This window comes from Tripterygium wilfordii, chromosome 18 (genome assembly GCF_013401445.1).
Source record: "Tripterygium wilfordii isolate XIE 37 chromosome 18, ASM1340144v1, whole genome shotgun sequence".
In the NCBI taxonomy this organism is placed as follows: Eukaryota; Viridiplantae; Streptophyta; class Magnoliopsida; order Celastrales; family Celastraceae; genus Tripterygium; species Tripterygium wilfordii.
Genome location: NC_052249.1, coordinates 10254329 through 10279486, shown reverse-complemented (window position 1 = coordinate 10279486; position 25158 = coordinate 10254329). Strand labels below are relative to the sequence as shown.

The 25158-nt window shown below is 37.5% G+C and overlaps 6 protein-coding genes across 8 annotated transcripts; 5 read left to right on the top strand and 1 right to left on the bottom strand.

Moving 5' to 3' along the window:
- Positions 1-1325: 1325 nt before the first annotated feature.
- Positions 1326-2873, top strand: LOC119983589 (uncharacterized protein C594.04c-like). Its single transcript, XM_038827265.1, has 3 exons — positions 1326-1713; positions 1806-2069; positions 2194-2873. The coding sequence occupies exons 1-3, from the start codon at positions 1489-1491 to the stop codon at positions 2671-2673; spliced, it is 969 nt and encodes a 322-aa protein (XP_038683193.1). The 5' UTR covers positions 1326-1488; the 3' UTR covers positions 2674-2873.
- Positions 2874-5167: 2294 nt separating this feature from the next.
- LOC119984152 (probable inactive purple acid phosphatase 29) lies at positions 5168-8646 on the top strand. The gene is made up of 4 exons (XM_038827972.1): positions 5168-5559; positions 5698-6092; positions 6653-7103; positions 8311-8646. The coding sequence occupies exons 1-4, from the start codon at positions 5265-5267 to the stop codon at positions 8340-8342; spliced, it is 1173 nt and encodes a 390-aa protein (XP_038683900.1). The 5' UTR covers positions 5168-5264; the 3' UTR covers positions 8343-8646.
- A 247-nt stretch (positions 8647-8893) lies between these two features.
- On the top strand, positions 8894-10109 carry LOC119984154. Of its 2 annotated transcripts, none has more exons than XM_038827974.1 (2): positions 8894-9407; positions 9679-9892. In XM_038827974.1, exons 1-2 carry the CDS (start codon positions 9065-9067, stop codon positions 9774-9776), a joined length of 441 nt encoding a protein of 146 aa, XP_038683902.1. In that variant the 5' UTR covers positions 8894-9064; the 3' UTR covers positions 9777-9892. The 2 variants fall into 2 exon arrangements, with proteins under 2 accessions (XP_038683902.1, XP_038683904.1); XM_038827976.1 differs by lacking the exon at positions 9679-9892 and adding an exon at positions 9906-10109 and having other exon boundaries at positions 8896-9407.
- LOC119984153 lies at positions 9838-11396 on the bottom strand. Its single transcript, XM_038827973.1, has one exon. It carries the CDS (start codon positions 11084-11086, stop codon positions 10142-10144), a length of 945 nt encoding a protein of 314 aa, XP_038683901.1. The 5' UTR covers positions 11087-11396; the 3' UTR covers positions 9838-10141.
- A 3684-nt stretch (positions 11397-15080) lies between these two features.
- On the top strand, positions 15081-18849 carry LOC119984855 (uncharacterized calcium-binding protein At1g02270-like). The gene is made up of 11 exons (XM_038828984.1): positions 15081-15241; positions 15334-15525; positions 15652-15756; positions 15891-15996; positions 16571-16791; positions 16905-16981; positions 17087-17201; positions 17319-17444; positions 17771-17881; positions 17963-18070; positions 18373-18849. Exons 1-11 carry the CDS (start codon positions 15239-15241, stop codon positions 18601-18603), a joined length of 1395 nt encoding a protein of 464 aa, XP_038684912.1. The 5' UTR covers positions 15081-15238; the 3' UTR covers positions 18604-18849.
- A 947-nt stretch (positions 18850-19796) lies between these two features.
- Positions 19797-22616, top strand: LOC119984543 (NAC domain-containing protein 71-like). 2 transcript variants are annotated; one of them, XM_038828546.1, is made up of 5 exons: positions 19797-19941; positions 20049-20214; positions 20319-20566; positions 22037-22180; positions 22291-22616. In XM_038828546.1, the coding sequence occupies exons 2-5, from the start codon at positions 20049-20051 to the stop codon at positions 22600-22602; spliced, it is 870 nt and encodes a 289-aa protein (XP_038684474.1). In that variant the 5' UTR covers positions 19797-19941; the 3' UTR covers positions 22603-22616. The 2 variants fall into 2 exon arrangements, with proteins under 2 accessions (XP_038684474.1, XP_038684472.1); XM_038828544.1 differs by having other exon boundaries at positions 19806-20214.
- The last annotated feature ends 2542 nt before the right edge of the window (positions 22617-25158 follow it).

Here is a 25158-nt window from a genome sequence, read left to right as displayed (position 1 = left end):
GTTTCCAGTGTTCCTTTTGCATCTCACAACTGTTTTGACGGGAAAAATCTGAGAATGGAGTTGCCGATACACTGCTAATGCTATTAGCAGACCAAGTCCGGTCATTACCGGTGTGGGCTTTACTACCATATTTCGACCTCATCTTTTAGATGATTAGGTTGACATCTCTCAAGAATGGCGAGTAAAAGAGTTCCAATGATGTTGTCAAGCATGCATTTGTTGATAGAAAGCTATGAATTCATTCAGGTATAATGCCGGCCTGTGCAATTGTGGACCCTGGTTGATACTCAAAAGTTTATAGAAGTGTCTTTGAGCAGACATTGGTCTCCCCCTTCAACCCCCCATAAGCGTGGAATCAGTAAGTAAACGAAGCTGTTGTTTGCTTTCTCCACGAATTACGGGGGATTTGAGGGTGGAAAGAAGGATGGGGTGGGGGGAGGTGGGGTCGCTGGCTTTATACACAGAGAGGGTCCATGGGAGTGGATTCCAGAGCATCATTAAGCACGCTACCAGCTGTTGCAGTCATCATTAAAGGACGTCAAGAATAGCATAATTGTGTATTATGTGCCGCATGAGTTTGATTTGGATAGAGCACTATTGCATGCTTTAATTAGCATAACATGATTATTATTTTTTTAAATTAGCATACTATGTTCAGCCATTGTTTTTGAATGTTTTCTTTGTTCTGATGGAAAATGGAATGGGCCTTCATTTGTAATTGGAGATACAAGTGAGCCCAATCTGTCTGATTCCAATGTAAATCATATTTTTGAGCGATATTTCAAAAATTTAGTCTCATTTTAAAAAAAAAGATTCTAAACTTTGAACTCTTCTAAGTAAGTTTATAAAAACCTAACTAGCAGTTTGGGCTCATTTAACGGGGATTTTCCAAATCTTCTCAACCCAAAAAAGATGGGATTGGATTTCATCGTATTTTTTTTTTCTCTAAAAAAGTATTATTGTATTAACATCCTAATTATTTGCGTTGAAATCAACGGTTATGAAAAGGGTGGGACAATCGTAGAATGGCAAGGGATTGACCTCGATTGGTCCCTCGTTTAACAAACAAGCCAAGTCACCATGGAACCCAAGTCCTAGTCTACTAATTCTACTCATTTACCCTCCTATTTGAAATGGACGGGCAATCCATATGGTTTGTATAATAATAATATTATATTATTCTAGTTAAAATTATAAATATTTAGATAAATATGAAAAGTAATGAGACATTGGTCAAAATTATAAAATAATTTAATGATGAGGATAATATTCCATGCTTTGTAGAAAATGGACCGTAATCATGATTAGTGGGCAAGCCTTCATGCAGAAAGGGAATCAAGCTTGGATCTGATTCATCATTTGATCGCGCCGCATAACTAATCGCTTTTTGGATGAACGTTACGTTGCGGATCTTTATAAAACCAGGCCTTTCCCCTGCTCAAGTTCAAGAGAGAGTGAGAGACCAGTGCACCCCGCGCACACAATCGAATGGGTCGTAATTTGAAGAATGCCGTGATTGCATTTCTGGCTCCTCTGCCCTCCATACTCTTCTACCTCTCCTTCCTCAACCACTACAGCAATGGTGATGTTATTGCTGTCTCCCCTTTGTGGAAATGGTGCTTTGATCATCCTCTACTCCTAGTCAACGCACTCTTCTTCCTCAATGTCAATGTCCTTTTCTGGATCATCAGTCACTTCCAATCAAGCCACTGGGTCAGTACTTAATTACAAAGTGTTTGATTTTACTCTGTCTGTTTTTGCTGTTTATATTTGATTATTTTATTTTATTTAATTTTGCGCTGCAGATGATAGATTTGTACTGGACTGTGATACCGGTGCTGCTACTTTACTACTATGCTTCACACCCATTTGCGCAGTATGATTTGTGGAGGTCAAGAATTGTGACGGTGTTGACTTGGGTGTGGAGTATCAGGCTCACCCATAACTACTTTAGGCGTGAGGAGTGGCAGTGGGGTGCCAGAGAGGACTGGAGATTCACTGATATGCGCCCCCAGTACGGCAAGCACTGGTGGTGGGCCTCCTTCTTTGCCGTATATGCCTCTCAGCAGGTAGGTTCAGCTTTTTGTTGCTTATATTGGATGTAATTAGAGGGTTACACAAGGGAATTTTGATTTGGCGGTAACTGTTCGACGAATTGTCTCAATGAGCTGAGCGGGTGTTAAATCAATGCAGGTGTTTCTCATTGGAATATGCCTCCCTATGTATATTGTGCACTCTGTTGATAAGCCATTGGATATCTGGGATTTTGCTGCCATTGCTGTTTGTGTTAGTGGCATTGTTATAGCATACTATGCTGATACTCAACTTCACGAATTCATGACTAAAAACGAGAAGCTCAAAGAACTAGGACTGCCCGTGGTGCTCAATCTTGACAGGGGTTTGTGGTGTTACTCTCGGCATCCAAACTACTTTGGGGAGCAATTGTGGTGGTGGGGTTTGGCGATATTTGCGTGGAACCTGGGGCATGGTTGGGCCTTTATTGGTGCCCTTATAAATAGTTCGTGTTTAGCATATGTGACTTTGCTTGTGGAACAACGGATGCTGAAGCTAGAGTCCAGAGCTGAAGCATATAGACTGTACCAGAAGACAACGTCAGTTTGGGTACCATGGTTCAAGTCGTCTGCCATAGCAGCAAGAGTTAAGGAAGCTTGATCCGGTATTTGTCTTACTACTAGATTGTTACTGTTATTGTTGGTTGTTATCTTGTATGCGTTATTAGTGTCACTGTCCTGTAGTTCCAGCATTAGTTCATGTGCTCTGTTCTGATTTGGGGAAAATGATGAATGTTACCTGTATGGGGCAGAATAAGCTCACTTTTTGAATTTATAGAAATTCTTTGTGTGTTACTTTCATATTCTGAACATTTTCATGGCTTACAAGTTACAATGCATGGAGCCATAGAATTCCTAGGAGGCTTGCGCTATTAATAGGTCTGTTTTAATGCAAAACATGATCTATGGGGCTTCATGTAACTAAACAATCGTTGCCCATTTCGAAACTTGAGAATCTAGAGAACTGCAATTATAGCTTCAATATCCTATGAATATTAAAGACTGCCAAAATGTAGCTTATTTTGGACTCAATATGATGATCTATACAGGAATAAATCCAATAAGTTGAGATGGAACTTAGCTGCTATTCAATATAGGCTTAAATATCCCGAATTGAATTCCACTGGTAGAGTTCAATTAAAGTGTGTACAGAAATTAGTGTTTGGACATGAAAAGGGTAGCCAATGATGAAAGCATGGCTTAATTAGTTCCTTTTCCCTTGCTTTGGCTGCCGATGCAGCATGAATCCATCCTGCTTTCCTTTTGTAGGGGCAAAACATTGAGTGTTTGTTATGCCTGACCCAGTTTATTGAAAGTACGATTATGTGAAGGATTGCTACGTTCCTTTTCGAGTTGGTTGGAATAGGAACAGGATAGCCTATTAGGAACCATTTTATTTGTCATACAAAAAGACTATTAGGGTGTATCCACTATTGCTCAGTCTTGATTGCTATTGCTCATCTTTCCACCAACCTGTGCTTGGGCAATCTGCACTTATCCTTCACATCAAACTTTCAAAGTTTATAACAAGTTGCCCATCACTTGTCTCTGTACTGCTAGTGAGGAAATTTTTTGTGGGTGAATCTTCCGAAGGAATGAGGAGCTGATTATGGACATACTCAAGGGCGGACCAAAAGAGAGCTAAGGTGGGCAATTGCCCATCCTGAAATTTTTTTTTTTTTGGCAAAATGTAATTTTTGGGCCTATAGTCCAGACTTTTGCCCAGCCTACAGCCAACTTTTACCTGCCTTGATAAGCCATCTGGCCCAGCTTAGGTTGAATCGTGTAGTCCAATGGCTTTGCTCTATTCTGCCTCTTGTCTCTCTCCCAACCACTCTCAAGGAATCAAACGTGATGCTTGAACCAGGGCTTGCTAGTTTATCGGAAGAATGGTTTGGTATGCGCACATTGTATATGGAGTTTAAGATATGCTATCTCCTACCTCTGCCTCTGCTTATTCCTGTTGTAGCTTATATTGTTCATTGTTTAAATCTTTGTTCCACATTAAACTTTCCTTGGAGATTTCACTTCTTTTTAGTATTATCAGAATCGACAAAAGCAAACTGATTAATTCTCTCTATGGATGACTGGTTGTCCAAAGTAATCAAGTTCTTTGAAGTCTGAAAATGACTTATTGTAGGCTTCCCTTTACGTTAATCCAACTCTTTGTTTTTAACAGTGGCATACCTTTGTTTTTATAAAGGTATTAAAATTTATGTAAGTCAAGAGTGTTATCAATGGCATACCTGAATCTCCGGGGTTTTGATGAATTTTAAAAAATGTCGTATGTTACTTAAATGAGTTTGAGGACTACTATAACCCTTTAGAGTGTGTTTGGTTAGGATTTCCAAAACAGTTTTCTGTTTTTAAAAATTGTTTTGGTTTTGAAAATTCATTTGGGTATAAAACTGAAAATTGTTTTTGGTTTTCAAAAACCAAAACTGTTATTTGAAGTTTTGTAAAATTTTTTCATGTTTTCTCTTTCTCTATGCAGAATCCTTTACCAAATGAATTTTGTTTTCTTCATCATTTCTTAAAATTGTTTTCAAAATTTAATTTTAAAATCAATTTTTGAAAACAAAAAACCAAAACTATTTCCAAACACACCCTTTTCAAAAACATGGAATCATCGGGATTTGGGGGCCTAGGCGGCCGCCCACATCGCCCGTCCCAGGAACCCCCTAAGGGTTATTCTCATGTAAAAAGAAGAAATACCTATGAAATATATCATAGGATCATATCAAATATTACAAGGGACTTGGCCAATTTGTGTTTGTCCATCGAATGTTGTCCTTATTGGACAAATTCCACCCAATCTTAAAACAACCAAATCTCTATCTTACTGTCATTAATGGTTGTATTTCATCTTGTTCAAAGACTTTGGTGTGATATTTATTGGATTGAGATGTTGCGTCTACATATTCAATACCGAAAACAAATGAATTTCAACGGCTCCAAATTATTGCCTGCATACCTAAAAAAACACAAAATTTAAATTAAAATGAATACAAACCTCCTATTCTCCTCAACAGAATTCTTTTGAATAATAATAATTTGTCTTGACTTTACACAAGCCAGCCAACTAGCTAAAAGCCCAATCTTACCCACAAATTCGCCACTTTTGCCATTAGGGTAGAGCAGAAGAAACTTGGATGTAGATCCCGTTTTGGGTGCAAAATTGCATTGCCAAAAATGGCGTTATCATCAGCTTGTAACAGTTCGATGCTACTAGTAGTATTTGTGATGTGGCTGCTTGTTTCGACGAACTGTGTCTTGGCCCAACAACAACAGCAGCACAAGGTCCGGTTTGGAGAAAATGGAGAGTTCAAGATACTTCAAGTTGCGGATATGCACTTCGCAGATGGCAAGACCACGCCTTGCGAGGATGTGTTGCCCAGTCAAGTACGTGGTTGCTCCGACCTCAACACCACCGCCTTTATTCACCGCATGATCCGAGCCGAAAAGCCCCATTTCATCGTCTTCACCGGTACGCATTTACATCGTTTTCTATTAGTAATGATTCTTACTGGACCTATTTTTGCCCTAATTGCGTCATGAATAGTTTTCTCTAATTGTAATCGTACTAAAAATATAGGTTAATTGACCTTTGTGGCTGCTTATATAGGGGATAATATTTTTGGGTCTGATACGACTGATGCTGCCAAGTCCATGAATGCTGCATTTGCCCCTGCAATCGAGTCAAAGATTCCATGGGCTGCTGTATTGGGGAACCATGACCAGGAATCCACCTTGTCAAGGGAAGGGTTAATGAAACATATTGTTACTTTGGAGCATACTTTGGCTCAAGTGAACCCTGAAAATGCACATGTAATTGATGGTTTTGGTAATTATAACCTTGAGGTTGGGGGAGTTAGGGGATCAAGTTTTCAGAACAAATCAGTCCTCAATCTGTACTTCCTTGATAGTGGAGATTATTCTACGGTGCCTTTGATTCCTGGCTATGGGTGGATTAAACCTTCTCAGCAAGTTTGGTTTCAACGCACTTCGCGAAAGCTCCAGGTACTAATCTCTTTATCTTCTGTTCAATCATATTTCAGTTTTTGTTAACTTGTATGAGTCATTCCTACAATTTGGTTTCTTCTGCATCATTTACATCCCCTCCTCAAAGACACATGTCTTCAGTGTGATCCCACATACATCCCACCCGGGCCTTAGTTCTGATACCAAACTGATGCAAGCCTACCCAACCCACTAGTACAGTATTGTTCATGTTTGGCCTCACACCTGAATGATTTTAAAATGCATCATGCTAGTTGGATTCGATTATCAACTGCTCCTATCAGAGATACGACTGACTAAAGACGAGCCATAGGATAGGGTTTCATAAAATCGTATCGCTAGCCCATATAAAACACTTCATAACTTCCTACTCAGGCGATGTGAAATGGAGGAATGACTAGTCACCTTCCACTAGAGACCTTCTGCATCAGCCCCATTCGCTCTCTTATAAATTGACAGATGCAAGGTCTGCTGATGACTGCCTGTCTAATATAAGCAATAGAAATATGAAAATAAACTAGATTTTATATTTTTATTTATTGTTTGGCTTTGGAATGCAGAGAGCATACATGAATAAGCCTGAGGCACAGAAGGGTCCAGCACCTGGGATTGCATACTTCCACATCCCATTGCCTGAATTGTCAAGCTTTGATTCTTCAAATTTCACTGGAGTGAAACAAGAGGGCATTAGTTCTGCTTCTGTGAATTCAGGCTTCTTCACAACCATGGTAGAGGAAGGAGATGTGAAGGCTGTTTTCACTGGCCATGATCATGTCAATGACTTTTGCGGTGAGCTGACTGGGATCCACCTTTGCTATGCTGGGGGTTTTGGATACCATGCCTATGGGAAGGCTGGATGGTCAAGGAGGGCAAGGGTGGTGGTAGCATCTTTGGAGAAAACGGTGAAGGGATCTTGGGGAGGTGTCAAATCAATCAAAACATGGAAACGCCTTGATGATGCAAAGCTCACAGTTATTGACAATCAGGTCCTTTGGAGCAAGAGATCTATAGGTGAACTTCTCCTAAACTATTTTGGCTGAGTTTTTAGTGTCTAACAATAGTCCTTGCAAAGCGAACATCGTTGGTGGTCAGTTTCTGTCACAAAAAGTGCTTACAATTTTGAACTGAAATATGTCCTCTTCACTTAAAGTTTTAGGTACTTCATCTCTAGTCATATAGACACGACATAGCAGAACAGAAAAGAGCTCCACAGTTGAAAATCTTTTTTTCTTACTCCTGCCTTTGAGTATGTTAAAAGATGGAACTTTATCTGGACACTCGTGCTAGAAAATATGAATGTTTTGTGACAAAACTCAAGCTGCAGAAGTTGGCTGGCTTAAAATATGTATGTTGTTTAAGGGTTTTTTTGTCTTCCTAGTATATGCAATTAAAACTGCGTAATTCTTAGAAATTTTTGAACACATGGTATAGATTGGGTTGTCTTCTTCATATTGTAGTGTCATGTAAGTCCATCAAACAAATAGTGTTTGTCCAGTATTTTGTTTTCTGGATTTATAATCATTGTATACTACTCTGCAGAACACACTGGAAGATTAGTGTTTCCAGAATACAACATTCTATAAGTATTTGGCTACACCCCCTGGCCTCCACATCTACCAAACATCTATGACAAAACAGATACGGAAGTAATTACATTAGAATATCAGAATACGTCCCCTAGGATAAGATATATCTCATATAGCTGAGAAGCCTGAGATGCTTGGTCCCAAGTTGCGACTTACAATTTCTATCCTGTAATGTTCCTGCATTCATTTTTGCTTTAGGCCAAACCTCTTGTTGCCCTGTTCAACAACAGTAGCTGTAGAAGTAGTGAAATTTCCGTTTGGAATAGCAGCAGTCATGAAAATCTCATCTCTTGTTTCTTAAGTAGTGTCATATCAAATGCAATGTTTGTTGCCTTCATTGCCCGGTTAACCTGTCCCACTATAGCTGCCAACTGCTTGGAAGTTGGAACCCGTCAGCTATGAAGTGGAGAATGTGAGGGCAATGTGTTTCAATAAAACTGGTTAACTATTGAAGCCAACTCTCAATTCATTCTATGTCTCATGTAATTTAACTTTTCTGATTCAAATTGCAGCCGATTCACCTCATCACCTGACGTGGCTTTGGAAATTTTTTTGTCCTGGATCCATGTTTTTCATTCTATTGAGCTTCTTTCTCTAATTTCCGCCTTGCCTTTTGGTTTTCCCGTAAACAGGAGTACGAAGAAAGAAAGCAAATACTGGCTGATGGGCATATGAGAAGCATCTACAGGTTGTCGGTGAACGATCGACTTCTGTACGAGCAACTTACTGGCCTTTGAAAGGTGTTTCTGGTGTTGGTGTTATGTACCCGTAATTCTGATGTAGACTGTCATATATATACCAAAAATAAAATGGAAACACGATGGTTGTGAAATTCTTGGGATGAAATGACACAAATTATTGTATCATTATTCCATGTATTAATGTATTAGAATTAAGACCATTGGCAGTTGACTATAGAATTTTGCTTAAACATTTTTCATGAATGAGAATTCAATAGCTTATTATGGATTATAATTTAGGGTATGCTGTGCAGCAGATTACATTCTGAACAGATGTTCCAACATTACGCAGCAGGTCTTTTACATTGGTTAATCAAATTGGGCTGAAAAGTTTCTCATGGATCGGGGATGAAAGGGCTTCGGCCCCCATGCAAAGTGTGGGTTTGGGCCTTAAATTAACAGAATAAGCTGGGCTTTTGTAAAAGTAGTCCAATAGTTCTCCCGAGGAAAATCCAGAAGAATTCGTCCAGTATTCGTGCCTTGATTCAATCAATCAGACAATCACCGATTCACCGTCCTTTTTTTCTTGGCTATCGCTATCTTCTGACAGAAATAAGAAATTCCTTGCATTGTACGACATTCCTAATTCATCGTCTTCAACGTTCGACGACAGGGCTAGGGTTTCGAATTCGTCGCAGTTTTCCTGATGCCGACGATTTCGGCATCACCTACTCTACGCATCGTCGCCGTTCTTGTTTTCGCATTCAGCCTTTGTTTCCCGGCTGTACTATCGAAGCAGGATCTTTCGAGGGCAAGCAATGATGCTTGCACGGGGTTCACACGTCCGGGATTGTGCCCTATCAACTGCTTTCGGCCAGATCCGGTTTGCGGCGAGGACGGGATCACGTACTGGTGCGGCTGCCCTGACGCGCTGTGTCACGGTACTGGAGTCGTTAAATTAGGGCCCTGTGAGGTTGGAAGCGGCGGCAGTTCTCCTCTCCCTGGGCAGGCATTGCTATTGGTTCATATTGTCTGGCTCATCTTGCTAGGTTTTTCTGTTCTCTTCGGCCTTTTTTAGTCCCACGAGGATTAGACCTATCTTTTTATTTGTGCTTTTCCTTTGTTTGTGTTTGTCTGATTTTGTCGAGGCCGTAGAGCAATTTCAGTTCTACGTTCTGGATATGTTTGTATACTCATCAATTCATTGACAATCATTCTTTACAATTTTGCGTCGTGTTTCGACAATTATTCTTTAATCATACCACTTCATTGGCTAAGTTCATGGGTTATCCTATCAATGGTTAATTTTCCTGGATTTAGGTCATCTTCTCTTTTCCAAGCATGAAAGATTCAAGTGGGATGGAGAAAGGCAAGATTTTAGCATCCAGGAATCCAAAGTGCTATCTCTTGTCATTTAAGTCCAATTCTTGATTCTTCTAACTCTGCCATTTTGGGATCTGGCCATAAAATGCCAAGAAGTGACAATATGTGAAAGAAAGTAACAACTATTGGATGCCTCACAAGCCTATCATGAACTTTTGTTCCAGGTGATTTTTGCTGCGCGTCTAAACAATTGAAATAAAGAAAGAGAAGCTAGGGCTGGAAAAAATACAGGGAGAGGAAGAATGCAGGGAGCAGGGCTATATACAATGTGGCAAGTGTGAGTCTGCTTTTGATTTCTTTACTGCAGATGTGAAGTTTCTTATACTGCTCCTCTTCTGGGATGAATAGAATGACAAACTGTTGAATCCCGTCCCGTGTGTTTTATGATACAAATCTTGTCTCATTTCAAATGAAGTGAATGCCATTTCATTACCCAACTGCATACCATTTTAAGTAAATGAAGGCAAATCAACACCAGTATGCTGCTCAAGGCAGCAATTTGCAACACTGGTTGTTCTGGTGGAGATTGCATGATAAGATTGATGCAATCGAAGATTATCAGGATCCAACTTGAACTTTCCAACAATGTTTTGAATCTTTTGATTGACAAGATTGTTCCTTTGTTGTGTTCGGGCAATCTGCTAATTATTCTGGAACACAGCACCCCAGCTATTAGAAATGTGGTCACTGACCATCCCCTGTAGGAAATCAACTTCCCTCCAACAACCAAATGTTCTTTTCGACACACACATGACACACATTCACCAGAAAAGTTTGATGCAACAAGAGCATCGAGACCTGTATAGTAAGGTAGAATGATAGAATCCAAGTATATGCATGCATGTAGTATCCCAGAAACTGTTGATGCCTCAAAGAATGCATACTTGACATCCTTCTTAATACCTGTGTCGAAACTGAGCGCAGAGATGTGAACCAGCAGCAAAATGGCAGGGCCAATGCAGGAGAGAGGAAATATTGTGTTGATGCGGTAGCCCTTGGCTAGAACGAAGAGGATTATCGGTAAAAAGAGGGGGCCGGATGGTAGTAAGTATCTCTTGCATTGACTTTGATATGTTTGTTGTCGTCTTCTTGATATATCTAACACCATCATTACCAGTGTAGTCAGGTATGAAGATGTTGCAAAGAGAAGAACCAGGATATCCACAGCAGGAGGATAATTTCCTGGGTAATTGCTGTCGCAGAAGTAATGATAAGGGCAGCTGATGGTATCCATTGTTTCTTCTACTTGCCATCTGGTGCACTTGTAGAATATTAACCGGGTATCCTCCAGTGCCCATTCTGGTTGAAATGCCGGATTTCTTGGATCCCAGAGCTGCCTATTCATTGTGCATTGACTGTCTTAGAAACCATAGAATCCTAAGTCCCTTCCTTCGTAACACTCTATTTTGTGGATTTAATACGAAACCAGGCTTCCTTGCTGTTGGGAGGCTATAGGTGCTGGTGAATGGATAACGAGACACCATCTAATTTGTTCCTTTTCATTGTCCAAACTGGAAAGGGACCTATTAATGTCCAAGAAAACCTGATAAATTTCATTTATTTATTTTAAAAATTCTGACCTGACCAGAGATATAGTTGCCTTGTGTTTATAAGAAAATAGTACTCTCGTGGCTTTCTAGTAATAAACCTTACTTATATATTGCAGGATGCTTGGACAAGATAATATTGGTGGAAGCAGATGTCCCTTTGAGTTTTCTTATGTGAAAATCAGGTACATTTCATTTGTTTTTGTTTTCCTTGTTGCGTCTACACCACTTAAGGTAGGAGTAGGGAGCCAATCTGAGAGGGTTTGTTGGGTAGGTACAGTCAATGAGGAAAATGAGATTGAGGCAGCTTGATTCCAAAGCAAATCTGTTGGTTGGGGAATTGCTATTGATTGGATAATGGATTTCCAATTATGATGTTGAATACTAAGAAATGGTAAGAAATACTATTGTCTAAGCTCGCTCAGTTTCAAATCTGTTGGTTGGGGAATTGCTTTTGATCGGATGATGGATTTCCAATTATGATGTTGTCGAATACTAAGAAATGGTAAGAAATAGTATTGTCTAAGCTCTCTCAGGAATGAGACCTGATGTTTTATCTGGTTTGAACCCAAAAAATCTATTCTAGCGGCAGGTAACTTGCTCACAAATGTAGATCAAACAGGTCTATTTCCGTCCATTTCTTATAAGTGCATTTGCAATGGTGTTTAGGCCAACTGTTAACATATATATATATATATATAACTCTAGTTCCTAATCATCAACAAAACGTTTTCCTAGAGGAGAACATCTCGTAGTAACTCCTTAGTTAAGGTTTTTTTTGCGAGAACACTATTGGGATGAGTGAGCAAAGTTATGCGGGTCTGATGTATCCACATGAGTCAGACAACCCAAAAGAGACAATATTGTTGATGTGCATCACTGCATTGAATTGGAAATTCTAATATGATAACAACAAAAACTTGGGAAATGTGTAAAGTGGGGTATGAATGGAAAGAGAAGTGATTGCCACAATGGTGCAATTTTGATGGTCCATAAAATGGGCAAACCTAGTTTCTTGTTATACCACTTGGCCCAAGAAAAATGACCGCCTACAATATAACAACTATATCCATTGCTTCCCCTCCAGCAAACAGAGGTACAAGTACTGGAGTGGGTCCTTGCAAGCAGGGACGAAGTCAGAAAATTTTTGTAGCAGGGTCAAAAGAAAATTAAACTTAATAATTCTTCAACAATCAATAAATATCAAAACCAATTAACCAAACTAATCAAAGTTCAAACATATAAGGAGATCAAACTAAGATTACCTTTTGCTACAAGCCTACAAGTAGTAAGCTCGATGCCTCCACCTATGCCTTAGGTACTTAGCAGGTTAGCCCCTGCATTTGAGGAGATCGAACTAGGATTAAAATGGATATGTAACTTATCTAGTCAATCATAATTGAAATAAAAATTGAAAAAAATTATACTTGGCTACAGTTGCACTCGACGTGGTCTCATTGTCTGAAACCGTTGAATGATAGTTTCATTATCAATAGAGTGATTCCTACTTTACAAGGCTAGTTGGCACATGCGACTCACTCACCACTTGTGTAATTGTGTTCTCGTCTTCTCGATTCGCCTTGGTGGGTGGTGAATTGCTATTGATTGGATGATGGATTTCCAATTATGATGTTGTCGAATACTGAGAAATGGTAAGAAATAGTATTGTCTAAGCTCTCTTAGCTGTGAGACCTGATGTTTTATCTGGTTTGAACCCAATAATTCTATTCTAGCGGCAGGTAACTTGCTCACAAATGTAGATCAAACAGGTAACTGTTTCCTTTCATTTCTTATAAGTGCATTTGCAATGGTGTTTAGGCCAACTGTTAACATATATAGAGAACTTTAGTTCCTAACCATCAACAAAACGTTTTCTTGGAGGAGAACATCCTATAGTAACTCCGTAGTTAAGGTTTTTTCTACGAGAGTACTATTGGGATGGGTGAGCAAAGCCTGATGTATCCACATAAACTAGACAACCCAAAGTAGACAATATTATTGATGTGCATTAAACTGGAAATTCTAATATGATAACAAAAAAAACTTGAAAAATGTGTAAAGTGGGGTATGAGTGGGAAAGGAAAAGTGATGTGTCACAATGGTGTAATTTTGATGGTCGATAAAATTCATTTTTTGCAAAACTTTTGGTGGAGAGATTAAGATTGACCCGAAATGGGCAAACCTAGTTTCTTGTTATACCACTTGGCCCAAGATAAATGACCCACTACAATATAACAACTATATCCATTGCTTTCCCTCCAGCAAACAGAGGTACAAGTACTGGATTGGATCCTTGCTAGCTCATCCACCGGGCCCAAAGTCCTTGTTGTTAGGAATATGCCACGTTGTTGTCATGACATGTCGATGACTGTATGTCGGTACGATAAAACTGTGAAGATAAGAACTAAGAAGTTTTCAAACGTGTTTTTCATCTTTTGTTTTTTGAGTTACTCTTAGCGGATTGTAATTTTCAAACCGTAACCCAAACGGTTGCTTGAAAAGTTTCAGATACATATTTATTTAGTTAGTATGACCAAATTATTTATAACCGTAACCCAAACGGTTGACTCAATTACTTTAATTCTGGCGGTTGGCCCTAAGCTGTACGGCACCGCCTTTGGTGCAACGATCAGTCCGAGTCTATCTTTGACAGGAAGGAAACAGGCACATCACAGAAAGGCACCGACACAAAGCACCACGCGGTTGCACTTTGTCGTCACCGCCGACTCACCTTTGCGTCATTTGTAAAGGTACTCATGTACTTATCATTTAAAAAAAAAATGATAATCTATACATATCAATGATTTTTTAATCTAATACTTTCTTTTAAGATTAAATAATTGAATACAAATTACAAAGTGTCCAATATATATATATAAATATTTTTTTTAAAGATTAAATAGCTGAATTTTATTTATTTTATATAATTTTTTTTGAAAATTTTTAAAAAAATGATTTTGCATCTAGAAAATAGAAAAAGGTAAAAGAAAAACCCCAATCCAAGAGTCACAGTCTGACAATCACTCTTATTTTAAAATTAACTAATTAAGTATTGATTAATAAGATATTCTTGTTTTGTTAAGACTTAACGTCTTAGTTAGTCGGGGAACGACCTCCAACTCAATTGATATAATACATTCCCACACCTAGACATTACCTCCATTTACAATGTATAAAAAAGTCTTTGTTAGTCCTTCTGCTTTGTGACACGTATTGTGGGTGCAAATTTGCAAATTAACAAAGAGCCAACAGAAAAATAAATTAAAAATAGGGGGATTTTTTTTATTGAGTTCTACTTCTACCCACTTTAGTGGGTTACAGGCAGCCAACAGAAATGCTTCAAAAGATTGGAGTCTCAGCTGTTTTGTCGTCACTAACTAGACCCACCAAAGGACACCGGCATAATCCCTAAAATAACATAAAGTTAGTACGTCAAAAAAAGTCACAGAATTACATGACAACGGCACAAAACTAAAGATGGTAAAAAAGCCTCAATCATTATTGTTGAATTTATTGGTAATTTGGTGCCCTATTCCTATTTATACTTAGTTAATAGAATATTATCTTTTGATCCAATTGCCGAAATTGGAATTCAATTATAATAATGAGACATGAGTGTTCTTGATTTTGCGTGACAAAACTTTATAGATTTACACCTGAAAAAGGGGTTTAAGAAAGAGAAGTGGCCTAGCAATGCCAATCAACAATGGGCCACCCTTCCCATTGGAATCTCCAATACCACTCAATCCTAATAGGATTTTCACCACCACTTGATAAAAAAGGTTAAAAGGCCTCCATAGATTCCTCCTATAAAGCAAAGTCGCCCAATCTTCATCTACAAAACAAACATCTACTGCTCTAATTCTTATCTTCATCTTCCTTTCTCTCTTGTGCATTCTTCGGTGCTTCTATCTTATTCACCTCTAATCAAAGTATCAACAATTCTAAACATGGTATGGGTCTCTTTCCTTTCTCTGTTTATGGTTAAAGATCGAAGCTTTTTTTGTTCTGCTTGGATATTTATGGGTTTCGTTGGGTGAAGCAGGTGGTGGCGACCGTGGGTTCTAATAGTCCGAGCATTGGACAACTGTGTTCGAGTGAAACTGAGTCTGTAAGAGGAACGATTTCGAGGACAAGTAGTGGTAGCTGCATCTCGTCCTCGAAAGTGGGGGAACCTTGCATATCCTGCACCACTTTCAATATTCTGGCTCCGATTTACAAGAGAATCGATCAGCAGGTGTTTTTAAATCTTCATTATTAGCTCTTTTAGACATTCCCGTTTGTTGATCAGTCCCTTCTGTAATCGATTTTCGTTTGCTTCAGTTGGATTCTGATGATTTTATTGGTGGGTTTTGTAAAGCAGAACCAAAGTCTGCGTGAAAGCGAATATAGGGCATTCTGGCTTACCAGGAATCAGAGGATCTTGGATTGGCTGCTTTATGAAAGATCTTCCATTATATGTCTCCAGGTATTCTTCTTCAATGCTAATAGAGTTTAGATTATGGATTTTATGGGTTTGAAACTTCTTCCTTTTTCACTCTCTTAAGTTTAAGTGTGTTGATTTGGCTTCTTTTTAACACGCTGTTTTGAATCCATTTAAAGGAATTCTGGGTTGGTAATGAAGAACTGGTGCACATGTACGAGGACAGGCTTGGAGATGCCGGATATATAACATTCAAACTTGCTAGAACCAATAATCGTGGAGATGGTATTCTCTATGTTTGATTTCTTGTTATAGTTAGCTGTGTATATAATTCCTTCTTAAGACTTGTCTAGAGCTACTGTCACCAACCTGATAACTAGTACAAATAGAATCCCTCTTATATCAGATAAATCAGTAAACTTTTCCAAATGCTTCCACTGTTAGGCATGAAAATCTCTCACTGAATTCATTTTTAGCCCAAATTGAGTTCTAGTCTTGCTGACTGTTTTGTTTGAGGTCTTTCTGATTTGATTAAGCCAAACATTTGCTACATTGTGGGCTTTTGTTAGCTTTAGCAATTTATTACTCATGACTGCACCATTTGTAAGAATGGAAAAATGCGAATGTCTTGACAAATTTCTGACCTTTAATTCGCTGTTCTGCAAATCCAGTTTTTCATTTGCCTCTGATCTGAGAATTCCCTTTAATCTCCAGTCTTTATGTTACTTATGAGAATGGTCTTCGAACTAAATGTCAAATTGTGTCTGTTACTAACTAGTTGCTTATAGTATGATTTCACCGTGCAATTTTAAAAAATTGCTTTCGCTATTGCTTGAGACGTTATGTTTACCCCATACAGGTTTGCTGACCGCTGTGCATAAGGACTACTTTAGTGTTCTAAGTCACCAGGAGTTGCACTTTAATGATTTCGGAGACCGTGTTGCTCAGCTGTTACATGTTCAATCAATAGCCCCGATTTTGCAAAATCGGAGAGGCTGTGCACAACAAGAAATTCTTATTGTGAACACACATTTGTTATTTCCTCATGATTCCAGTCTCTCTATAGTTAGATTGCGGCAGGTATGTTTTTTTCCCTTTCAAGTTTTAAGTATCATTCTGATGATTTCATATATTTCTTTTATCATTGTGAATGGTCTATCTATAACTACAGCTTTTTTGCTGTCTCGTCGTAGGTTTACAAAATACTAAAATTTGTAGAAACATACCAAACGGAAAACAAACTTGACCATGTTCCTGTCATACTCTGTGGGTAAGCTTCTAGCATTGTTCCTTTTAATTTGTTGGTCTCTCTCTCACATGTGATCTAAAGGGGATCATCATTCTATTCCTGTTTATAACGACTTATGTTCGGCAGTGATTGGAATGGGAGCAAGCGTGGGCAGGTTTACAAATTCCTCAGGTCACAGGGATTTGTATCATCATATGACATTGCTCATCATTATACCGACAGTGATGCTGATGCTCACAAGGTTGATATCTGTTATTTCCAGTTTTTTGGCCGCATGCAAAATATCTTGATAGTGTTTTCGTCCTTCATTCTTATCAAGTGTACTGATTGTTGGTTGTATCTTTTCTGTTTGCCACAGTGGGTTAGCCACCGAAATCATAGGGGGAACATCTGCGGTGTGGACTTTATTTGGCTTCGTAATCCGGGTAACTCGAGAAAACCATTAAAGAGAAGTTGGTCTGAAGCAGTTTTTGGCATAGTAAAGGTGAGTTAAACCCATGTATTAATGTTGGAGCAAACTTGTTTTAGTTTGCTTAGTTTTGTTTTCCTTAATCAAATATGTTATGACGGACACATTTTTTATTTGAGAAAAACAATGACAGAAGAATAAAATGTTCATTTTATTTGAGAAAAACAATGACAGAAGAATAAAATGTTCATATGTTTCTTGCATTGGTGCTAACTCTAAGAAACATAAGTTCGTTAAGCCTTTTTACAAATTCATGTGGATGATATTAACACTTTCTTTTGCTTTTTAGATCAACTGAGTTACTGAATTTATATCTAATTCTGGAATTTTCTTGGTTTCAGTATCAACTTCAAAAGGCATCGTTGGCTGAAAATGAAGCTTTTTCCTTCTTCAAGGCTGACAATCACGTTGCTTCTATAACATGTTCAGTTTTCTGTAAAGCTCTCCATCAGGTACTTTATTGGATGGTTTGGCATCACATGTATCATTGATAAATTTACCTCCACAGATTCTCACTAAATTCCCTTATACAGGTAAACTTAATCGGTCTTCCTTATGGACTGAGTTTCCAGGAGACGAGAGATCTATGGGATCTAGCAGACATTGATGGAAATGGCGCTGTTGATTGTAAAGAATTTGAGGTATGTTGTATCTCCAACATGTGAATTTTTTCCTGAACTACCATTTGTTTACTAGGTGATAGTGCTGTAAACTAGTAGCCTAGTTGAGTTGTCGTTTTGCCATGGTAGTCGATAATCCAGCTTCAACTTTCTCATCAGCTAAATTTTCGTGGAAGAAATCTGAAAATTTTCTCCAAGTGATAAGTTTTGTTAATTACAAGCATCTGCTACCTTTTGCTGATAAATTCCGCATGAGAGTTTGCTTGGGAGTATTGAGTCGTCATGGATGGCTTTGAATCTAAACTTGGTTATTAATATTGCAGTGGAAATTACGGAATTCTACATGGTCACAGCAAAGAGAGAAAAATTGCGTGGAGAGTATGGACGACTCAAGACAGGGAGCGAACGAAGAAGCTGTTGGTTTTTCAGTGAAGGAAGCAGCTCTATTCCCTCGTGAAGTTGAGAAAGGAATATGGCCTGAGAACTACTCACTCTCAGATCATGCTCGGCTGACCGTCGCCTTTTTGCCAGTAAAGATCCAGTTGTCTCAATGAGTGTATATATAGTTATTACCAAAACCACATTTGTAGATAGAAATGTTAGGAAACAAGAAAAAAAAGCAGTCTTGGAAAATTGTAAAGCTTTGGAACTTAGCAGATAATCATAATCATCTGTTAGCAGATTCATCAGAAGTTTTGTTTGTCAAGCTCCAGCTGAACTCATTCCAGGAGTTCACCATTGTATGCAGACAGTCTTTTTTATGCACATATGAATTATTGATTCTCATGGGGTGTAACTGAGGAGCCACTCTAAATTGTTTATTCATCCTCTAGGTTTCTTCCACTTCATGTTGAAATGGTCTGGTTTATGAGCTAAATTATATCCTAACCAAGGTAATCGGACTGGCTAATTGTGCTGGATCAAGAAAATACTGATTTGTTTCATAAAAAAGTTGGACCCATTTGTTATTACTTCAATAATTTATTTATTTTTTTAACTGAGAACAAAATTATGCAAGTTTGTTCTTTATGTCTTAACTTGGGCCGCAATTATATTTGCATACATAGAAATTTTCCATCCGAGTACAGAATAAATTAGGTCAAAATTCAATACATTTTCCAACTGATGATAAGATAAACAGAAAATCTTCATCTGAAAACAGAAGGTGAAAACTCAATGCATTATTCATACGAGGACAGGATAAGAGCAGGTTCCATGCATATGTGTTACTATGTACCATAGAAAGGATAAAGTCAAGTGATTGATTCCTTTTACACAACATTTTAGCAAAAAAGAACAAAACTAGTGGATGGTGGGGAACATAACTAACTAAAGCCTTAAAGGAGAAGCCATAAAAAATATTATTAAAAAAAAAAGAAAAAACCAGAAAGAGGTTTGAAACCCATGGTAGACTACACGATGGGTGGGGTCCCTTTGTTTTTAGGGTGGGGATTTGAAACCATGAGCCAATAACTCCAAAGCTATTTCAATGAAAGACCAATCAGAACTTTCTGGAACTCCAAAGAAAAGTATATGCATCGGACGGATACAATACTGCCACCTCATACTTTACGAGAAAACAAATCAAATTCAACGCGTTTTTTGACCTGTGGGATCCACTCGCCCTGAAATTCCAATCAGAATAGTGTAATACCTTTCACTTTTTCAGATAACTTGTTAGTATGGTTTCCTTAAAAAATTATATCCAAAAGAAAAATAAAAATGTTTCCTTATAGCCACTGTCACACTACACTCTTCTTCCACACTATCAGAAGAAATCAGAGCACTGAGCACACACCCACAGAGAGAGAAAGAGAGCCCTTGCTTCTTCCACTGGAACTACTTCTTCTTACTCTCTCTCCGCTACGATCGCAAATCAGCGAAGTTGTCTGGTGAGTTCTTTCTTCCATTGCTTCTGTTTGTTTTCTCCTTGTTATTCTTTAATTTTGGGGTTTTTCTTCTTCTTTTTTTTTGTTTCTTCTTTCAACATAAATTGAAGATGACGAGCGCAAAGGATATGGATCAACCAGGTCACGGTTTTCATCCAACTGAGAAAGAATTGATTGACTATTATTTACCCCATAAGATTAGAGGAAATCATTCCCACGTCTCTGCAATTGCAGAGATTGATAATATCTACAAACACGAGCCGTGGGACTTACCTGGTAAGTTGTATGCATATATGTGTCCGATCAGGCTTAATTTCTTGTTATTTTTTTTCCCTAGAAAATCTGAAATTAATTTTAATTTAATTTCGGGCACTGTGTAGGGCGGGTGGCGAATCCATCATCAATGGATATATGTCATTTCTTTTCTCCTAGAAACAGTGAACGTACTAAAAGGCTAACAGAGTTTGGTTTCTGGAAAGTGACTGGCAAGAAACGTGAGATCAAGAACAGAGAGAACCAAGTCATTATCAAGCGATATTTGGTTTTCTTTACAGGTCGATCGAGTAACCCAGTCTGGACTGAATGGGCAATGCACGAGTATTATCTGAAGCCCTCGTCTCCCAATGAGGTATTATACGCTATTCTTTTTTCTTTCTTTTTTTTTTAGTTTCTTTGGTGTTTTATGGTCTATTTGCTGTGGATGTATGATTCTTATTTCAAAGGCTTTGTAGTTGTATGATTCATATTTATATGGCTCCCTTTTTATTAATTATGTTGAATCTTATTTTGGAGCTTGAGAGTTTTTTTTTTTCTCATTTCTTCTTTTCTTTTGTTAAGATAATATTATAAAATTTTCAAATTTATTTATATAACAAATATCTTGTAATTTATATGTTTGTTAAAATTCAATTTAATAACAAATATAAGCGAAATTTAGAAAAAAAAAATCATAAAATCACAAATTACGGAGATTTATACGGTTCGCATCTTTTTTGTGTAATTTTTATTGTATCTTTTATAGTAAATGTATATTTTTTCACAGCTTATAAGCTTAGGGTCTGTTTGGTATCACTTTTGTTTCTTTTTTTTTGTTTTAGTTTTCAAAAAATAGAAAATAAAAACAAAAAATATTGTTTGTTCGTATTTTCTGTCTTGATTTTTATGAAAACCAAAAACAGGCTTTCAAAATTTTTGAAAACAAGAAAAAAAAGTTTTTAAAAGTTTTGGAAATAGAACTAGTTACACTTATTATATATTACATTTTCTTTAAGATTTTAGATTACAAATTGCATAGAGATATGAAGACAATGATCAAATATACTTTGGGTTATTGTTTTATTTCTTATCTTTTTGTCTTTCTGCTGATGTTTTGAATGGTGAAACACGGTAAAGACTGCAGTTATAAAAAATATAATGGTGTGGATATACTCTATTATTATGAAAATAAAAGCATAAACACACATTTTTTTTTTTCAGTTTTAAGTGTTCAACCAAACAAGTTTCAATTTTATGTTTTTGTTTTTTATTTTTGTTTTCAAAATTTTTGAAAGTGATACCAACACAACCTTTAACTAGCATCATCTATGAGTTTCACCACACACTTCACACCTTGTTTCACAGCTTATAAACTATAAAATTGTAAAATCTAGCTCTGCCAGTGAAAGGAGGCAAAGATTCATGTTACATTACTTTCCAATATGATACTTGTTCTGAAGTAAAACATATTCTTTGGTGCTTGCTCGTCACCATGAACAATGCTCATGCACAGCATCATTTGACAACCAATTCATTAGCATCTGTGGTGCTTGCTCATCACCATGAACAATGTTCATGCACAACTTCATTTGACAACCAGTTCATTAGCATCTGCGGTGGGTGTTGTCTTCTCTATAAGTGTTCTAATACTCTTGGAACCTTGTTCAAGACTTCGAGTAATCAAAGTCTTCATTGCTGATTATAGGAGAAGTAGGACTGTAGGAGTACTTTTGATGTATGACATTTGTTGTTGTGGAAGTTTCTATTTCTGGTCTTTGTATTCAAGCATTCAAGCATGCTTGCCTTATAACTTATTGAGTTATTGGCCTTTCACTTTGTGTAGAGGGGTTATGTTATCTACTGCTTGCATCAGAAGCCAGTCAAGCCACCAAAAAAGAGTGTCATTTCAGTGGTTGATAAAGGTGAACCTGGTTGTGATTCAGCTTTGGTGTTTGAAACTCCTGTCACAAATATGTCATCATCAGAGGTATGAAAGCTACCTTGTGTGTATTTTCTGTCTATCGTAAACTCAATCACAAAGAGCACAAGAGGCAATTTCATAGCTAATGCTTGGTGTTCTATGAAATCTTATTGCAGATAGACCTTGAAGAATTTATGGATGAAATATTGAACTCTGATGAGCAGGATTTCACCTCCCCCACTGGACAGCAGCCAAATATGCACATTAGTCAGAGCCCCTCTTTTGTGAATGTTCTGGGAACTAATGGCACTATTGATGATCCATTGTCTCGATTTGGCATTAGTGATCTGCAAGACAAAAACACAGAGTCGGTGAAGACTGGTGCCAGTGGGGAGCAAAACAACATCTCAGAGTTGGAGAAATCATATTCTGCTAGTATTGACACTGCTCCTGGAGGCGATAATTTTTGGGACGAGGTTTGGCATTGATAGTTCCTACATACTTTTGCTTATTCTTCTTATACATGTGTATAGAGAAAAATAAACAAAAGTATGTAGGAACCACCAATGCCAAACCCACCCTAAAAAATAAGGAATGTCTATGGGTTTGCCCGTTTGGAGGGTTGGGGGTGTTGGGTTGGGAAGTGTTGAGATTTTTATATATAACCTTATAGAGAGGTTTTGTCCCAACAGTTTTGAACGCCTGAAGCGGTCAAGGGTTGTTCCGAATACCTCTCAACCCAACACCCCTGAACATCTCAACCTATTGTCATTTGCGAGACAAGGATGTTGGTTTATCACCGGGGGGTGTTCATGTGAACCAACTTTCTTGTCTCATTGATGACATGATATTGTGTGGCATCATAGCCATCTCCTTCAGTACAGTGTGATGCTTTTGAGTGTAATTGGTTGTGTACCTGGGAATGCTAGCTTTATTTAGGCTTTAAAAATGTACTTAGCCAGGCCTTGTTTGTTGCTGAATGATTACTGTACTTTAATAGGATGTGTTCTATGTAATTGAAGAACTGTATTTTGTGTGCTTTATTTCTCAGCATTCTTGTATGAAGGAAATTTCTCTCATATTGTTGTTATATTTGGAGTAAATATCTATTTTGATGGTTGGAATATTTTACTCGTTTCAACTCAATTATTAAATTTTAGGAAAATTAGAGTTAAGTCGCTCAATTAAAATTTTGTTCTAATAAAAACACATGAATAAATTTTATGAACATATGAATAAATTTGATTCTCATGGGGGTAATGTTAAGGTTGTTTACAAGGTAAATTAAAGGCTAACCAAGGTAATCTGATTGGCTACTTCTGTTGGGATCAAGGAAAAAATTGATTTTTTTCCCATATAACTAAAGTTGTGATTGTTATGATCATCGTTACCAAACCTTGTATACCGTTTTCATACCGATCCTTTCGGTAACTCAAAAAATGCTACCATTACCAAAAGAGTAGGTATACCCGATTGATCGGTAATGATAAGTCAATAATTGATAAATTTACCAACTCTAAAAACATGTTTAAAAAAAGAAAAATATGCCTCAAGAAAAGGAGAAAAAAAAAAGAAGACATCACAATGAAAATTGAAATGAATAAATGATAACCTTAAAAATAATCAATGGTTTAGATTAAATTAGATCAATCTAATGGTCATAATTCAACAAAACTAAAACTAAAAAAAAAATATATATATATTTTTGATATATGTGTCAGTAATCGATAAATTTCTTGATGTTAAATTTTGATTAACTTTACTAGTACCGAAATTGTCAGTAAATTTACCACACCGAAGAATTTGTAACGGTATACCACTACAACCTAAATTTCGACAACCAAATTATTGATAATGTACGACAATCGATATTTTACCGTACGATTTATAGCCCTACATATAACCCATCTTGATCAAGCATTTTCATCTCAATTCTTCCCATATCTATGTGGCATTCCACATCATCAATCCACATCAGCATTCCATTTCTATATAAACCCTCTCCCTCTCTCTTTTTATTATCTTTCCACTTTTTCTCTCCTCTCTCTTCTCTTCTCTCCCACTCTCTCAAGAGCACCACCATCTCTAAACAGAGCACTTCCGTCCGGCTATCGATCGGAGTCATTGACCCACTAAACGATTACACGCTACCGTGACAATCATTTTTTGACCCTCTACACCATAGATTGTCGCTTGTATCGTCGAAAAAAAGCACCCAAAGGAAAAGGTCACCAAGCCACAAATCTCATTGTTTCGGCCACCTCCAATGACATCTCCGACAACCAACCTCATATTTAGACTCCACATGTCGAGACCCACCTTAACCACCCATTTTCTGGCCAAATAGCTATAGGAATTTGACGACTCTAACAAAATATATTGTTTTTAAAGACAATGTAATTTGTCGATCTAGACATTCAACCCCTCTAGTGACGTTACATTATTTTCTTTTCAGTACATTTGATGTACATTGCACTATTTTCTTTTCTATATATATATTGCAGTGTTTTTGTGTTAAATATCAGATGAGTTAGTCCCCACCGAAACGTAGGCTAATATTAAAAAGTTGGACCACAATGCATATATATATACCATAGAAAGAAACTAGAAAGATAAAGTCAAGTGATTGATTCCTTTTATACAGCGTTTTAGCAAAAACCAAAAGTAGTGGGGAACATAACTGACTAAAGGAGAAAACCCAGAGAGAGACTTGAACTTGAATGAAAACTACGATGGGGATTTGAAGAAACCATGAGCCATGGTAGAGGAATAACTTCAAAGCTATTTCAATGAAGACCAATCAGAACTTTCTGGAACTCAAAGAAAAGTATATGCATCAGACGGGTACAGTACTGCCACGTCATACTTTACATGCAACAAAATCAAATTCAACGCGTTTTCGCCCTGGAATTCCAATCAAAATTAACGAAATATATACCTTTCAACTTTTTTTCAGATAACGTGCTAGGAGGGTTTCCTTAAAAAAATATATGCGAAAGAAAATAAAAATTGTCTCTTTATAGGCAGTCACACTACACTCTTCT

Coding starts and splice junctions, on each gene's coding strand:
- LOC119983589 (XM_038827265.1), top strand. CDS start 1,489: ATGGGTCGTAATTTGAAGAATGCCGTGATTGCATTTCTGGCTCCTCTG. Junction 1,714..1,805: donor ACTTCCAATCAAGCCACTGG/GTCAGTACTTAA, acceptor TTTGCGCTGCAG/ATGATAGATTTGTACTGGAC. Junction 2,070..2,193: donor CCGTATATGCCTCTCAGCAG/GTAGGTTCAGCT, acceptor AAATCAATGCAG/GTGTTTCTCATTGGAATATG.
- LOC119984152 (XM_038827972.1), top strand. CDS start 5,265: ATGGCGTTATCATCAGCTTGTAACAGTTCGATGCTACTAGTAGTATTT. Junction 5,560..5,697: donor CCATTTCATCGTCTTCACCG/GTACGCATTTAC, acceptor CTGCTTATATAG/GGGATAATATTTTTGGGTCT. Junction 7,104..8,310: donor TTGGAGCAAGAGATCTATAG/GTGAACTTCTCC, acceptor TCCCGTAAACAG/GAGTACGAAGAAAGAAAGCA.
- LOC119984154 (XM_038827974.1), top strand. CDS start 9,065: ATGCCGACGATTTCGGCATCACCTACTCTACGCATCGTCGCCGTTCTT. Junction 9,408..9,678: donor TGTCTGGCTCATCTTGCTAG/GTTTTTCTGTTC, acceptor TCCTGGATTTAG/GTCATCTTCTCTTTTCCAAG.
- LOC119984153 (XM_038827973.1), bottom strand. CDS start 11,086: ATGAATAGGCAGCTCTGGGATCCAAGAAATCCGGCATTTCAACCAGAA.
- LOC119984855 (XM_038828984.1), top strand. Junction 15,526..15,651: donor ACAAGAGAATCGATCAGCAG/GTGTTTTTAAAT, acceptor TTTGTAAAGCAG/AACCAAAGTCTGCGTGAAAG. Junction 17,202..17,318: donor GTGATGCTGATGCTCACAAG/GTTGATATCTGT, acceptor TGTTTGCCACAG/TGGGTTAGCCACCGAAATCA.
- LOC119984543 (XM_038828546.1), top strand. CDS start 20,049: ATGACGAGCGCAAAGGATATGGATCAACCAGGTCACGGTTTTCATCCA. Junction 20,215..20,318: donor CGAGCCGTGGGACTTACCTG/GTAAGTTGTATG, acceptor GGCACTGTGTAG/GGCGGGTGGCGAATCCATCA. Junction 22,181..22,290: donor CAAATATGTCATCATCAGAG/GTATGAAAGCTA, acceptor ATCTTATTGCAG/ATAGACCTTGAAGAATTTAT.